At 44.1% G+C, this 16,892-nt stretch overlaps 2 protein-coding genes across 3 annotated transcripts in view; one reads left to right on the top strand and one right to left on the bottom strand.

Annotated features, from left to right (window-relative positions):
* The window catches only part of kpna3 (karyopherin alpha 3 (importin alpha 4)), an 88,447-nt gene extending 86,591 nt beyond the window's left edge, over window positions 1-1,856 (bottom strand). Inside the window, exon 1 of the mRNA XM_055644867.1 lies at window positions 1,651-1,856. Within this exon, the coding sequence (XP_055500842.1) occupies window positions 1,651-1,719 (69 nt within the window). The 5' untranslated portion in view covers window positions 1,720-1,856. The remainder of the gene's footprint in view (window positions 1-1,650) is intronic.
* Window positions 1,857-1,907: 51 nt separating this feature from the next.
* On the top strand, window positions 1,908-8,983 carry ebpl (EBP like). 2 transcript variants are annotated; one of them, XM_055644868.1, is made up of 4 exons: window positions 1,908-2,821; window positions 4,244-4,313; window positions 5,617-5,755; window positions 6,982-8,983. In XM_055644868.1, exons 1-4 carry the CDS (start codon window positions 2,579-2,581, stop codon window positions 7,220-7,222), a joined length of 693 nt encoding a protein of 230 aa, XP_055500843.1. In that variant the 5' UTR covers window positions 1,908-2,578; the 3' UTR covers window positions 7,223-8,983. The 2 variants fall into 2 exon arrangements, with proteins under 2 accessions (XP_055500843.1, XP_055500844.1); XM_055644869.1 differs by lacking the exon at window positions 1,908-2,821 and adding an exon at window positions 3,136-3,293.
* The last annotated feature ends 7,909 nt before the right edge of the window (window positions 8,984-16,892 follow it).

Raw genomic sequence — 16,892 nt, 5'->3', positions numbered from 1 at the left:
CCCGGGAAGGGTCTTCGATCGGCAGGACCTCATCCGATTGCTCGTCAGTCAGCAGGACCTGCACGGATGCTCGTCAGACAGTGTAACCAGGAGGGAGTTGGAGATATTGGGTGCTGGGAGTGAGTCGGGAGGAGGGTGAACTGGGGCATTGCCTCCAGGCCCTTCAAGGTCAGCTGCAGAATACAAAGATGACCAGGCGAGGAGAGGGACGTGGGCTCTCAGGAATGGCCCCACTACACGGACTATGGTCTTTGGAAGTGGGGAGATAGAGGGACGCACGGGGGGGGGGATAAAGGGATGGTGGGGGGGGGGAAGGGGACGGGGAGGGGGATAGAGGGACGGGGGGGACGGGGACGGGGGGATATAGGGGGGGTAGAGGGACGGGGGAGGCGATAGAGGGTCGGGGGGGGCGATAGAGGGTCGGGGGGGGACGATAGAGAGGGGCGGGGGGGGGATAGAGGGACGGGGGCAGAGGGACGGGGGGGGGCAGAGGGGGGGGGGGGGGGGGGGGGCAGCGGGACGGGGGGGCATAGGGACAGGGGTTGATAGAGGGACGGGGGGGTAGAGGGATGGGGGGGATAGGGGGACAGGGTGTGTGATAGAGGGGAGGGCTGACATAGGGGGATAGAGGGAGGGGGGGGGGATAGGGGGACAGGGGGGTGTGTGATAGAGGGGAGGGCTGACATAGGGGGGTAGAGGGACAGGGACGGGGGGTAGAGGGACGGGGGGAAATGGGGGGGGGGGGGGGAATGGGGGGAGGAGGGGAGGAGGGGGAATGGGGGAAGGAGAGGGGAATGGGGGGAGGAGGGCAGAACGGGGGGGGGGGGGAGGAGGGTGGAAATGGTGATGGGGAAACGGGGAAGAGGGAATGGGACAGGGAAGGTTATACTGGGCAGGGAAAACGGGGGGGGGGGGGGGGGGAGGAAACGTGTGGGGGGGACGGAAGAGAAGGAGTGGGGGAGGGAAACGGAGGGGGAAGGGAACTCGGGGAGTAAGGGGAATGTGGAGGGTTGATAAGTTGGGGAAGGAGGAACCGGGTGGGGGAGGGAGTTAGGTGTTGGGCGTATAGTGGGTGGGGGGAGCAGTTGGTTGGGGTAGGTGGGGGCGAGATTGGATAGCGTGGAGGTGGGGGTTTTGTTTGATGGGGACTGGTAAAGGTTGGCTGGGGGGGGGGGCGTTTCGGTGGGGGGGGGGGGTGAGAGATGTTTGGATGGGGGCGGGGTTTCTAGCTCTCGGGTGGGCCGATGGGGCTTAGGTATTAGTGAGGGTATGAGTGGGGTTGTGTGTGGGGGTGAGGGGGGGAGAGGGAGGGTGCTAGAGTGGGAGGGGTCGGGCCTTGATCAGGGGCCGCGGGACTGCCAGCGGTTCCCGGGCGCCTGCGCCTCCGCCCCCCTGCATGAGCGCGGTCCGCCCGGGCCCGACTCCTGCTCCCGGTTCCGTCAGCCGCGGTTAAGGCCGATCAGCCGGCTGTGCGCCGACTTGCTGCGGTGCGATGCGGCCTGTCCGGCCCCGCCGTCCCCGCCCGCTCCCTGGCGGTTGCGGCCGGGGCTCACAGGCCGGCGCCCAGCCCGCTGAAGGCCTAAGGCCTCGCCGGCCCAGCGACATCTGCAGGCCGCGGCCCCGCCTTCACCCCAACCCGGGGCTGCTCACCTCCACATCGCGGCCCTTGTTCTTGAAGCTCTTGATGCGGTGATTCTCGGCGGCGCTGCTGTCGGCCATCGCGCTGCTCAGCTCCGCCCGCCACCCAGGAAACGAGAGAATGTTCCACCGCCGCAGCTCCCGGCGGCTGCCGTCAGGGGGCGTCAGAGCGCGCCTGTGCTACCGGTGACCGTGGGCAGGTGGCGTCACTCTCCGTCTTTACTGTCGACCAGCTTCTGCAGCGGGAGATACCAGAACAGGTCTCCAGGAAATGACCACCCAACAAAGATACCGGTGCTCGGTGTCTGTACGGTGTTTGCACATCCTCCGTGTAGTTTTCTCCGAGTCTGCAGTTTCCTCATATCCCCAAAGAGTGCAGGTTAATTGATATCTGTAAATTGTCCCTACTGTATAAGGAGTGGATGCGAAAGTTAAATAACATAAAACTAGTGTGATCAATGGTCGGCGTGGACTCGGTTAATCCGAAATATCTGTTTCCACGCTGTATATTTTAATCAAAAGAAAGCAGGGGAGGCGAGAATATGTCACCGATACCAGAGGGCGCGACAAATAGAAGCTGCAACCCCGTGTCTCGCCGCCGGGGCGGGGAGATGCAAAGACGCGGTTGTCTGGCGATTGGCCACCGAGCGCCTGCAACAGCGGGCGAGCCGCACACGGCGGGGTTTAAGCATCGGTGATACCCGCTGTATCAGATCCTTTCGTCTGATGAATGATCCTTTCTTTCTGTTGCTGGGGGGAAGAGATCGGAAGAAATCTTGGGATCAATCAGAAGCCATTTCACCGCGTGAATTACCATAACCCAACAATAGTCATAGTGAATTAATTCACTGAAGAAATGTTTCCAGCACTACCGCGAGGTTGCTGAAGAGGAAGAGTAGCTCGGTGGAAATCAAGTTGTTGATCATAGCTGTGATTATGCATGTCCCGTCTGGCGATTTTCGTCGCTGATGTGATTTGGGAGGGCGGGGAAATTGTGCATTCGGCAGGGATGGACGAACAGGAGCCGTTGCTGAGCCCGGCAGCGCTGTGTTCGCTGTTGCTCTGCTCCGCTCAGCTGGTGCTGGCTTACGCGCTGTCGCTGTATTTCGGGCAGCGGCGGCCGCCACTGGACCGGGCGCTCCTCACCTGGCTATTCTACGACTGCATCACGCACTTTACTCTGGTAAGTTGTCATGCTGCAGTACAACGCGGCTGAAGTAGTCCCCTTAAAGGTATTTGCTGTGTGGGATATTTTCCCATGTGTCAGAAAAGTACTCACGGTTGTACCTATTCAGTTATTTTACTAAGCGACTTTTGTAAGCTCAAGGTGTAGAGAGATGGAGGATAATTTGATCGACACTCATTGTTATAGGGAGGTTGCAAGCAAAGATCGCTATAAGATCTTTGGTTGCAAGGCAGTCGAGGTCACGACCCGTGACTCGAACTGTTGCCACGCAACGCCTTCTGGAGTACACGTGGTGAACGTCAGGTAAGCACTTACTATGGCTGCCAGTACAGCCGGCCCTTCTTCTGTCCCAGCATGCGGGCTCCGCTGTTGGACGACGTCACCTCAGTATTTCACTGTCAGACTCCTGTGCTCCAGTCATTGGAGAAGACCCATCCCACAATTGGACCTTCGGATGAGAAGGCCGCTGGTGAGGCTTTGTATCCTCCTCATAACCTACAATCACATCAAGTTTAATTTCATCAGTTAACTTAGACATGCTACTCTCAGTCCCCTCATCCATTGATATATACAGTGAGTGGCTGGGGCCCAAGCTCTACACCCTGCAATACTCCACTCGTTAACATCTGTGGTCCAAAATATGCCTAATTATGTGTGCTCTTTATTTTGTTTCGGTCAACCAAATGTTTTAATCCTTGCGTGTATACCAACTCTAATACCAAGCTCGGGCGTCGGCAAGCTAAACCAGTCACATACACACTTGAAGGGAACATTCGACAGGTTGAAGCTGATGGGGAAAGTCACTGAAATGTGACAGTGTCATTTAACTGGTCTCAATGTACCTGTTGGGGTAAAATCTTTTGTTCTTTACTATAGTTGCAATGTAAAAGTACTGATTTTAATAGTGTTGTATGACATTATGAATTGATATGGCAAATAAACTAATTTGAAGAGGGATATCAAATCTACATATGGTCATTGTATTTTCATACTTTTTATGATTCTGTATTTACAACTTATTTTAGTTCGTCTTTATTGTGGGTATAGTATATTTCAGTGGGAGGCAATGAAACAAATTGTCTTTTGTAGATAAGTAAGATGTAGGTACACAACATATTAAATGAATTAATAGAAAAAGGGATGTTCTCCAGAGATGCTGCCTGACCTGCTGTTACTTTAACAATTGTCTTTTTTTAACTAGAAATAAATATTTCCATGTTATCTATCGCTGCGACCATCAAATAACAAATTCTGATGCTATCTCTGGGAACTAGTGGAAGATAATCTATTGTCTATAATTGGAACGAATCTTGCCCACTCATCTCTTGAAAAGAACAGAGGAACATAAAATGTATTGGCATGTATAAAATTACTATGCAAACAAGTAAAAATTAATTTCATTTTTGTACTGTATTGCAGGAAGGTCCATTTGTTTACATGTCCTTAACTGGGACTGTGGCTCAATCGGATAACGTTCTTGCTTTTCTGTGTAAGTCATCAAGACTTTAATGAATTTTGCATACAACTGTGGTAATTATTGGTCAGCTTAATAAGCTTGATTGATCAAGATGGTGGATTCTGCAGGCTTGTTTGTGCTGCTGCTTACAAAGAAAGGTGACTGAGTCTAGAACTAACAAGCGAGCATTTTTTATTGAAAACGTTAAACTAACAGCAGTGCCTGATACAACAATGTATCAAGCATCATTACGTTTTTATGTAGACTTGTACCTTTATGAATGGACCTTGCAATGAAATCCATATGACATTGTGTTATATATTCTGGAACACTACCTTCCTTGTGTTGCCTGTATAATAATAATAATAATAATAATAATAATAATCCTCTGACACAACATTTACCCCAGACCCACTGTCACATCCCTAATAGCATCTTCAGATCTGTGGAACTTATACAATGCAGAGTTAGAGCTATTAACAACTAGACCTCAGCCCAGAGACATTATACAATGCAGGATATAAAATGACCTATGACATAACAATTATCCGCTGCCTTGTGTCTACCAGACCCCCTGAAAAGGTTGTGGTTGATCATATAAACCTGGTTCAGCTCGTATCTTTAATACCTAGACTAGCTTACTTGGGCCCAATGACTTATTGGGGGGGGGGGGGGGGGGGGGGGGGTCTGGTAAGGCCAAGGCAATGGGTTATCATTCTGGCATGGGTCATTTTGTATTTCCTAGGCTGTGATTGATCATCTAAACCTGATTTTAGCTGGTACCTTTAATATCTAGGCTAGCCTAGATTGATCCATAGGCGTGGCAGTGAGCACACCTTGGAAGTGGATTGATGTGGTATCTCACTCATCTATTTAGCACCCATTTTCTGGTCCCTTGGGGGGGGTCCCCCAGGTCTACACGCAGTGTGTGGTACCTGGCAGACTCACAATTCTGTTCATTTCAGGTGACCCCCTCCCATAGTCAGACATTGGTACCTAGTTTGTCTCACCTAACGTCTCTGGGCTGAAGGTCTAAACCTTTACTGAAGAATGGCAACTCAAATAATAGCACCATCTGGTGCAACAATGTGTCATGATACATTCAATTCTAAAAGTCACTTACTTTTGCATTCACTACACGGGGCTAATTTGACTGCTGCCCACAACCTTCCTCACCTATATATTAAATAATTTGTCTCCTGGCCAGTAACACCTTGTTATGTTTTTGTAACAGTGAATGTATAATTTGTGTGTCTGTAAAAAAATTGTAGGTTAATGCAGGTATAATCCCAGGACATGGATTCAACTCCTTGGTTTAATGTCTATGTATTTCCAGGGAAAGAGTATGGAAAAGCAGATGCAAGGTGGCTTTATTCCGATCCTACCATTGTGTCGTTAGAAATCCTGACAGTAGTGCTGGATGGGATTTTAGCACTGGTTCTTATCAATGCCATTGTGAAGGATAAATTCTACAGGTAAGAAGATTGGAATATTGCTCATTATGCAAGATGACTAACCTTTAAAAGCTTGATGTAATGACACACAAAAATGCACATCAATTTGCGTTTTGCACGACACATTGTAAAATGTTTGATAAATCCATTGTATAGCGCTTGGTTCTGTCTCGCACAGATTGGTTCTGTCCCCTTCCTATTATCTTTCACCTGTGAAAGTATCGACTTATTCAGGGACCCCCCCCCTTGGACTGTTGCATTGATTATCGTGGAAGGTACAGATAACAAATAGAGCCAGCAAGAGTTTTGAATTGGTGCACCAAATATATCCCCCCCCCCCCCCCATTTTATTGATATCTGTACAGATCCAGCCAGGGATTGTCCTGAAATATATAGCTCATTATTGGGAACTTGCATAACAATCTGCTAGAGGAACTTGGCGGGTCTGTCTGCATCTGCAGAGGGAAAGGGACAGTCGACATTTTGGGTTGAGATCCTCTGTACTGAATGAGTTGAGAAGTGTTTTTATCTGCTAAACCAGCAAAAGAACATGGACAAATATTCTATATATTGTGGTGGTGATGCATGACATTTGCTAAACAAAACCAGCACAGAATTAAGCGGAAACACACAATTTGGATTAGAATGGAAAGTGTTACCAGGCACCATGTGGTTAAATGTAATTAAATTCTAATTAAATGTAGTTAAAAATTAAACTATAAAAAAAGCACGTGAATATTACCACACTCCAGCATTTGCCTTGTTCATTTTTTTGATTGATATAACACCCTCACGATGTTGTGGAACATTGAGCATCATTTATGTCAGTGCCGAAAACTAAGGTTGAGAAACTAAACTAAAAATGTAACTTTCTGAAAAGCAGCATTCCAGAAGATTCCCAACGTATTTATCAAGCAGAAATTTTGAAGCCCCCAACATGTTGGATAGTGAGGGAGGTTGCGTGGTGGACAAACCAAGCCAACATTTTGGGTTGATGACTTCACCAAGGCTACTGGAGCTTTAGGTCTGTACAGATTTTATGTAATTCCAACGCAAGGCAGCAGAAAAATTGGATTTTTTTTGCCTTTTATTCCGTATCTCCCCCTGCAAGGCATCACCTCCTCATCAAACTGAAATATTAATTCCATCGCCACAGATATGTGCAATATTTTCTAGTTTCCATTTTCCAAATCATCTTGTTTTCCTCATCAAAATAAATAGCATTACTTCTTGTTCTCTCATTTCAGGCACTTTGTGCAGATAACGCTTTGTGTTTGTGAGCTGTATGGGGGCTGGATGACCTTCTGCCCTGACTGGCTCAATGGAAGCCCAAACTTGAATACCAGCAACTGGCTCTATCTCTGGGTCTATCTGACTTTCTTCAATGGGATCTGGCTGGTTGTGCCAGGACTGCTGCTCTGGCAGTCTTGGCTCAGTCTCAAGGAAATGCACCAAAAGAAAATTGATGTCGAGAAAAAATCAAACTAGATGATAATTCTGCCAAAACATCCAGGAGGAAGTGGATCCTCTTGATGTTGGAGGGAAAAAAGTTTGTAGAATTCCTTAAAAAATATTTGATTTGTTTACATTCAATTTATAGGGGCACGCCAGGATATGAATAGCCCGACTTATGAAACTCTGACTATACACAAGTTCTCTCATAAATTTTTCAAGCATTTTTCAAGCTCATGATAATAAAATGTCTCATAATATTATGACAACTGCATTTCGTTGTCTCTGTACTGTACACTGCACAATGACAATAAAGTTTGAATCTGATGTAGATTAATTAAACATAAAACATGGCTCATAATTAAACACACAGAATATATACTTTATAAATCAGTGAATACCATGAAACATTATTATTACTAGCATGAAAATATGGAACATAAAGGGGGTGATTATTTAATGAAAGACTTGTATGTAATGCAATACAATATGGGGAGTTATCGAAAATGGACATTTCTGAATTATGAAGAAATTGATTTCTGGATAGTTCTCGGGAACGGAACCCTTGTGTAACTCGGAGACTGCCTATATATTTAATTTGGTTAGGAGTTGGTACAAAGTTCAACTTGATTACATTCCATCATCCAAAAAACAATATTTCCCTTTTATTTAATATAAACACTAGCTGCATCCTGAGAAATGATTGACAGATGCTACAAATGGACCTGCATTTATATAGACCTTTTGCAGTCCCTGAATATCCCAAAGCAATTTACAGCCAACAGCAATGAAAAGAGTGAACCGTTCGTAACCTGCATCCTGATTGCCACTCCCACAAAGCTTTGACTTATTGTCTTCACACTTGACATCCGTAGTGACCATTCGTTTACAGAGGTGATTCACTGCCAAGTAGCAAGTATTGGAGTTCCCCTATTAATGTTTCTACGCTGTTGTATTTTTAGTTATCCCTTTGATTTGAATTTTTTTAATGTTTGCTGTTTTCCCACACTGCAGCATCTTTACTTAAAGATTACTCAACTGGCTGCAGAGTGGAGCTAGGAATGATGCGAAGGGTGCTGTATAAATTAACATATTTTCTCTTTTAATTGCTAAAGCCACAAGGTTTAGTTGTGTTCTGTAAAACATTAACTTTTTGGCTTAATGAAGCAGATTTTATTGGGCTTATTTCATTAAAAGATGTAAACTAATTTGCTTTATCTTGGCGACCATTTAAATATTTTTAATGTTTATGCTGTTCCTCAATCTCTTGTGAAATTTTAAATCTAAAATTATTTATTGCATATTTAAAGATTTCACTTTGATCAATTTAGAGGGGGTGTCTTAATAACTATCAATGTTATAGCGTGGAATAGGTTGTCTGCTGCTGTAACAGTCTGTACAGTTAAACTTTTAGAGTAAAAAAAGAGGCAAAATGCTGGAGTAACTCAGCCGGTATGGCAACATCTCTGGAGAACATAGATGACGTTTTTGGTTAGGACCTTTCTTCAGTCTGAAGAAGAATCCCGACACGAAACAACACCTATCCATGTTCTTCAGAAATGCTGCCTGACCTGTTGAATTACTTTCACACCTTGTTTTTTGTAAACCAGCATCTGTAGTTCCTTGTATCTCCTCCAAAATATTTTAGTTTTTGTTATACTTTGTACCTTCAAGGCTGTTACACTTAAAAAAAAACATTTAATTGCTTGAGCTAGTGTTCAGACATGCTGAATTACTGTTGGAATTGCTACATTGTGAAAGGGGCAAAGTTTATTAAAATTAAGTGATTTCACCACCCATTTTGATTCATTCTGTTTTGCTGATTAATGTGATGTTGAGGGCAACCGAAGGGGCCCAACTCATTTGCATGTGCTAGCAAGTAGCGTAAGAACTGATTATAAATTTTACCATTTTTTTTTTTCATTTTCATTATTACCTCGGATTTATTGCACATACATGTTAGTACATTACACAAAATATCATACAGTTGTTCAACTGTTTTTACAGTTTGATTGTTGGCTTTTTCACTACATGAATCTACCTTCAAAGTTTTTCTTCCTTATTTGGTCACAAGACATGGACTACACTGGCACTTATGGTCCACCCCTCTGTCCCTGAACTGGGGAAGCATTTGAAAGTCAACCACATTAGTGGGTCTGGAGCCACATGGAGTCCACACAAGATGAGGCCAACAGGTTTTCTTCCCTGAAGGACATTCATGAATCTTGGGGTGGTGGGGGGGGGGGATTTATCTAGGAGTTCGATATTTACTATTTAATTTGAATTTTGTATATTAATTACTTGAATTTAAACTCAACTGATGTGATTGGATTTAAAATTATGCCTTTGGCTGCTATCAAGTAACCACATTATCTCAAATTAAGTTTTGATTTATCTGTTGATTTAAATGTTGATTAAGCCAAATTGTAATACACTCTTAATCTACTGTAGTCCTGCTGTTGTTTACCTAACAAGAACTAATTTGATGTGCATTGCCCAATTTTTGATGCCAAGAACATACCTAACCATTTTCTATTATAAGCAGATAGCAATGTGTATTTCAAACTTGGAATAGCTTGGTCTACTGTCAAAAATTAAAGGCCTCCATTTAACTACAGCCTTGTAACTTAAGCAACCCTTGCAGGTTCATTAATTAGGAAAAGCCCAAATTACTTTTCCCATATTTTAGATATTTGTAATGTTATTTTAGATTATTAATGTAGATGATAAAGATCAGGGATTAAAATAATAGCATTCATAGTACGCTAATGTCATCGTGCCAAAGACTAGAGGGTATAGGTTTAAGGTGAGGGTGGTAAAGTTTAAAGGAGTTGTGTGGGCAATGTTTTAACGGAGTGGTGGGTGCCTGGAACTGCTGCCAGGGAAGGCAGATAGGATAGTGGTATTTATGAAGGTGAACTTGACATCACGTTCAGCACGAACATTATAGGCTGAATGGCCTGTTCTTCCATATATGTGTGATTTGAGAAAGAAATATGGAGAGCTATAAGATGCTATTAAATCTTTTTTGGTCATTTTTTGATGAAGGAGAATGGCAAGACATTCTGTAAGTGTATCAGGAGCTCGAAGGTAGCAAGAGAAAGAGTGAGTCCCCTTAGAGACTAAAGGGTTAACCTATATATTATGGAGGAAGGGGATGTGAGCAAGGTCCTAAATGAATACTTCTTGTTTGTATTAACCAAAGAGAAGGACATGGAGGTTTTGCATTTTCACAAGTCACATACAAATAACACACATTTAGTTAATGCTAGGGTGTTAAACATTGTTAATGAAAAGAGGGACCTTGGGTTAAGTCTATAATACCTTGCGTGAAATAGAAAAGGGTTTAGTTACAGATAGGCTCTAGGCATTAAGTATATATGGGGCACAGTTCTAGAGCTCTTGTTTTCCTTAACATGTATAATAATATAGACTTTAATGTAGGTGTTCAAATTAAAAGGTTTGTTAATGATACCTAAATCGTCAGTGTGACTGATGTTAACCATTAAGCTAGGCTGGAGGATGATATCAACAAACCGGTTAGTGGGGGATCAAAGTGACATGCACATTGAATTCAACAAAGAGGGAAGACTCAACTAAAATGTCAGGCCTGAGGGAGGGATATACAGTGGCTTGCAAAAGTTTTCATACCCCTTGAACTTTTCCACATTTTGTCACGTTACAACCACAAACGTGAATATCTTTTATTGGGATTTTATGTGATAGACCAACACAAAGTGGCGCATAATTGTGAAGTGGAAGGAAAATGATACATGGTTTTCAAAATTTTTTACAAATAAAAAACTGAAAAGTGTGGTGTGCAAAAGTATTCGGCCTCCTTTACTCTGATAGCCCTAAATAAAATCCAGTGCAATCAATTGCCTTCAGAAGTCACCTAATTAGTAAATAGAGTCCACCTGTGGGTAATCTAATCTCAGTATAAATACAGCTGTTCTGTGAAGGCCTCAGAGGTTTGTTAGAGAACATTAGTGAACAAACAGCATCATGAAGCCCAAGGAACACACCAGACAGGTCAGGGATAAGGTTGTGGAGAAGCTTAAAGCAAGGTTAGGTTATAAAAAAATATTCCAAGCTATGAACATATCACGGAGCACTGTTCAATCCATCATCCAAAAATGGAAAGAGTATGGCACAACTGCAAACCTACCAAGATATGGCCGTCCACCTAAACTGACAGGCCGGGCAAGGAGAGCATTGATCAGAGAAGCAGCCAAGAGGCCCATGGTAACTCTGGAGGAGCTGCAGAGATCCACAGCTCAGGTGGGAGAATCTGTCCACAGGCCAACTATTAGTCGTGCACCTCCACAAATCGGGCAAGAAGAAAGCCATTGTTGAAAAAAAGCCATAAGAAGTCCCGTTTGCAGTTTGCCACAAGCCATGTGGGGGACACAGCAAACATGTGGAGGAAGGTGCTCTGGTCAGTTGAGACTAAAATTGAAGTTTTTGGCCTAAATGCAAAACGCTATGTGTGGCGGAAAATTAACACTGCACATCACCCTGAACACACCATCCCCACTGTGAAACATGGTGGTGGCAGCATCATGCTGTGGGGATGCTTTTCTTCAGCAGGGACAGGGAAGCTGGTCAGAGTTGATGGGAAGATGGATGGAGCCAAATACAGGGCAATCTTGGAAGAAAACCTGTTAGAGTCTGCAAAAGACTTGAGACTGGGGCGGAGGTTCACCTTCCAGCAGGACAACGACCCTAAACATACAGCCAGAGCTACAATGGAATGGTTTAGATCAAAGCATATTCATGTGTTAGAATGGCCCAGTCAAAGTCCAGACCTAAATCCAATTGAGAATCTCTGGCAAGACTTGAAAATTGCTGTTCACAGACGCTCTCCATCCAATCTGATTTACGTTTGTGGTTGTTAAGTGACAAAATGTGGAAAAGTTCAAGGGGTATGAATACTTTTGCAAGCCACTGTAGGTGGAAGGGGATGCGGAACGGACTGGGTATAGGGAGAAATGGGTGCACATCCAAGGTGGGGCACAGGACGGGAAAAAAGGTGGCGGGGTGTGACCCAAGTTGGAGAATTCAACCTTCATACGGGTTAGATTATAAACAACCCAAGCGGAATATGAGGTGCTATTCCTCCAGTACATTCAATGTAGGAAAAGATGTATCTTGGGGTATTCATCACATTTAAGAATGACCATTTTAAAGCTGTACCCCGGGGCTGGGCATGGGCAACAGCTTCAAGTCTATCCTTGGCTAGCACAGACACATCGGGCTAAATGTAGGTATGTTACAAAACTTACCTTCATCGGCGCTGCAGTTGTGTGCCTTTGGCGTCTTTGAGGGGGGGAGGTGGGATTAAAATGTCGTTTTCTCCTGCCTGTTTGAGATATATTTACTCAGGCTACTACCTGATGTTGAATAATCGTTTCGACTGCCTTCTCGGAATTTTTTTTTAAAACAGCGGGACAATTTAAGCGCTGGAGTAAAATAAAAATCTACTTCTAACGCCATTACCGGGACGGATCTCCCGTACGGAACAAAACATAAGTTAAGTCGTGTATTTTACATATAAACTTGCTTCTTTGGATTACTTTAATCAAAATTTCATCAGCGAAAATGTGATTATGCAAATATACGAACCGGCAGTGTTTTTCCTGCCGATATGGTTAAATTCACCGCAAACCACAACATTCCAATCGATCGCGTTCCACAAAATCTCACTCGCATGATTAAAATGGCCATTAATTTACGGGAATTAAACACTGAATTCCTTCCATTTGGCCTATAAATTCATGACAATGAGATTTAAAAATTGTGTTATATTGAGAATTCTTGTGTGAATGTTATTTGGTCATTTAGGCTATTTAAAAATGTTAACCTTTTCATAAGAAATGGATAGATGTTTAGATCTAGTAATTGAATTTTGTAATTAGCTACAATTAGGTAACTAACTAATTATATGCTTTAATTTTAGGTCATTCAAGTAAGATTGTTTCATATTTGTTTCAGAATGCTTCAAACTATAATAACTGAAAATTTCATTCAGTTCCCTTAATTTTTAAGAAAGTTATGGGCTTTTGACTGTCCTCGATCACAGCTTTTGAGTTAAGCCAATGGAAAAGTAATAGGGGACAAGATGTTAATTTCAGAGTATGAAAATTGCCATAACTTTTTTGGTTTAAATCTTTTTATTTGAATTTCACAGCAATTTGCATACATACAATGATAACAGACAGTGACAGTCAAGGCATAATTGTGCAACAGTATGTAAGCGACCCTCAAAGCCCTTACCCATCTTCAACCCACCCGAATCAGGTCGGAACCAAACGGGGACAAACAACACTCACATACATACACATCCACACAAATATGGTAAGATAAACGAAACAAAAAGTACTAAAAAAAAAAAGGGATCACTAATACCAGTAAATAAGTAAGTAATTAAATAAATAAGTGTGGGGAGGGGGGTGGTTAAGGGGAGAGCAGCTGCAGTAGAGCAGAACAATGGTGGAGAGCACTCCGTCCTCTTCCGAGTCCGGGAACAAGTTGAGAAAGTTAACAAGTTCCAAGAAAGGGTTCCATGTATCTAGGAATGTCTTGGTAGAGCCTTTGAGAGAGAACCTAAGTTTTTCAAGCTTTAAATTGTAAAGCACCTCCTAAATCCAGCGGGCATGTGGCGGGGGACAGGTGAGCCTCCAGTTAAGCAAGATCAGTCTCCGGGCTAACAAGGTTGTAAAAGCTAGAACCCGTTTCACCGCAACAGAGAGGTTGGTGTTGGGATGGGTACCGAAAATGGCTAACAGTGGGTTTGGAGGAATAGTCTGGCCGTAGGCTCTGCTTATCAAGTCGAAAGCACTCCTCCAAAAGGCTGCTAGCTTAGGGCAAGACCAAAACATATGGCTATGGTTCGCAGGAGATTGATTACATCTGTTGCAGGTGTCCCTAACAGCGGGGTAAATTCTAGATAATCTTGCATTTGTGTAGTGGACTTTGTGAAGGACTTTGTGTTGGATTAGGCCATGACGGGCACATATGGAGGAAGAATGGGTCAAGTCCAAGGCAGAGTCCGCTGGTCTGTTAGTTTCGTATTCAGCTCACCCTCCCATGCAGCTTTTAATGAGGTATGAGGTTTCAATATAACCGACCCTAACAAGTTATACAAAACAGAGATGCATTTCTTCCGGTTGGGATCTAGAGCTAAGATGGTATCGGTCAGGGGTTCAGGGGGGCGATTTGGGAAATGGGGGAATGTCTTCTTCACAAAATCCCAAATCTGGTAAAAACAAAAAAGGTGGGCGTTTGGGAGGCTATAGTTGGACGAGAGCTCCGCAAAAGGCGAAAAGATGCCATCCTTGTATAGGTTTTTGATACTACTGATATCGTTGCTATGCCAGGTTTTGAATGCGTGGCCTGTACTTGAAGGTTTAAAGATGTGGTTTTTAAGCAGTGGGGTCAAGATGGAAGGGCCTTGTAAACCAAAGTTTTTCCTGAGTTGACTCCATATCATGAGCGAGAGGGACGCAATTGGGCCTGCACCCACAGATGTTACAGGAAGGGGGAGTTGGGAGCATACGACAGACCGCAACGGGAGATGTGAACTCGCCTTTTCCATGTGTACCCAGGTCGGTAGGTGGTCGCAATCATCATTCATCCAATACAGGAGTTTTTGCAAGTTAGCTGCCCAATAGTATCGCCTAAAGTCAGTAAGTGCCAAACCGCCGTCACTCTTAGACTGCAGTATCGCCTTTCGGATTCTAGCCGGTTTGCTACCCCATAAAAATTTAGATATTGTCCTTTCTAATTTATCAAAAAAAGATTTAGTGATAAGTATAGGAACGCGCTGGAAAAGATACAGGAATTTGGGTAGGAAGACCATCTTGACCAGATTTATCCGGCCCACGAGGGATAGCGGTAAAACTGACCAGCGGTCAAAATCTCTTTCAGCTTTCTCAACCAGAGGCAGAAAATTTGTACAGAACATATCAGATAAGGGTGTTGTGATAAAGACGCCGAGGTAGCGAAACCCGTCCTCTGCCCATTTGAATGAGGTTAAAGAGCGAGGGAGCTGCATAGTCAATGAGTTAATCGGTAATAGCTCACTCTTTTGGTAGTTAAGTTTATAACCAGAATACACGCCAAACCATTCTAAAATATTCGTAATTACAGGTAGAGCTGACTGGGTTCGAGATGTACAGGAGCAGGTCATCCGCATACAATGAGACTTTATGAGTTGTGTCGAACCGTGTAATACCTTTAAAGCCCTTCTCTGAGCGTAACCAGACCGCCAAGGGTTCTATCACGACAGCAAACAGAAGTGGTGATAACGGGCAACCCTGTCTGGTACCTCTCTGAAGGGGGAAGTAGGGCGACAGTGTGCCATTTGTTTGTACTGAGGCCACCGGGGACGAGTATAATAGACTGACCCAAAGAATAAAACTGTTACCGAGGCCAAACCTGTCCATCGCCTCATATAGGTACCTCCACTCGACCCTGTCGAAAGCTTTTTCGGCGTCGAGGGAGACCACTATCTCCGGGGTCTCACTACTCGGTGAATGGATGATGTTAAGGAGACGCCTAGTATTGTGGGAAGACTGTCGGCCTGGTATGAACCCTGTTTGGTCTAACGAGATAATAGAGGGCATCACTCGTTGAAGACGGAGCGCAAGGGCTTTAGAGAGGATTTTGAGGTCCACATTCAGGAGTGAAATTGGTCTATAGCTACTACAAAGCAGGGGATCTTTCTCCTTTTTAAGAATTAGGGAGATAGTAGCCCACGACAAGGTGGGCGGTAGGCGACGATGTAAAAACGCCTCATTGTACATATCTCTCAGGACTGGTGCGAGGAGAGCAGAGAAAGCTTTGTAATATTCTACAGTGAAGCCGTCAGGGCCGGGTGACTTTCCGCTTTGCAGCGATGTGATGGCTGCTTGGACCTCAGCAACAGTTATGGGATCACCCAAGTCTCTCGTGGCTTCATCGTCAATTCGGGGAAACGTCATACTACTGAGCATGTCACCTGCAGGCAGTGGGAGGACAATCGTAAACGTTTAGTTCAGCGTAGAATTTAGCAAATGCTTCATTAATTCTAAGAGGATCAGTATGAATCTCCCCTAAGCTGGATCTAATGGCTGGAATTAGCCGTGAAGTCACCTCGGTTCTGGCCTGATGGGCCAAAAGCTTCCCAGCTTTATCCCCAGATTCAAAAAAGTGTTGCCTAGATTTAAGCAGTCGTAGCTTAGTTTTATTAGTAGACGTGAGGTCAAAGTCTGTTTGTAACCTAAGGCGTTCTCTATAAAGGTTAGGGTCTGGGTCAGATGCATATTTGTCATCAATTTCCTTTATTTTTTGTAACAGGTCTGCCGTTTGGGACGTCTCGGTTCTTTTCAGGTTGGAGACAAGAGATAAGTTGGCCCCTAATATAGGCTTTTGAAGCTTCCCAGAGTATACCTCTTTCTATGTCCGGCGAGTCATTCAGCTCAAAATATAAGGTTATTTGGGAGTGCAAGAATTGCATGTAGTGAGCCTCTGCTAATAATGAGGAGTTGAACCTCCACTGTTTAAAGGGGTTAGTTCGTTTACGAAAGTGGAGATCGAGGGAGGTTGCAGCATGATCTGATATTACGATGCTATGATACTCGCTGGATTTGATTTTGGAGAGCAGTCTGTTATCTAAGAGAAAGAAGTCTATACGGGTATAGGTACGGTGCACGTGGGAAAAAAG

The sequence above is a fragment of the Leucoraja erinacea genome, chromosome 13, assembly GCF_028641065.1.
Source record: "Leucoraja erinacea ecotype New England chromosome 13, Leri_hhj_1, whole genome shotgun sequence".
NCBI lineage: Eukaryota > Metazoa > Chordata > Chondrichthyes > Rajiformes > Rajidae > Leucoraja > Leucoraja erinaceus.
This window is presented reverse-complemented; position numbering and strand designations above follow the sequence as displayed.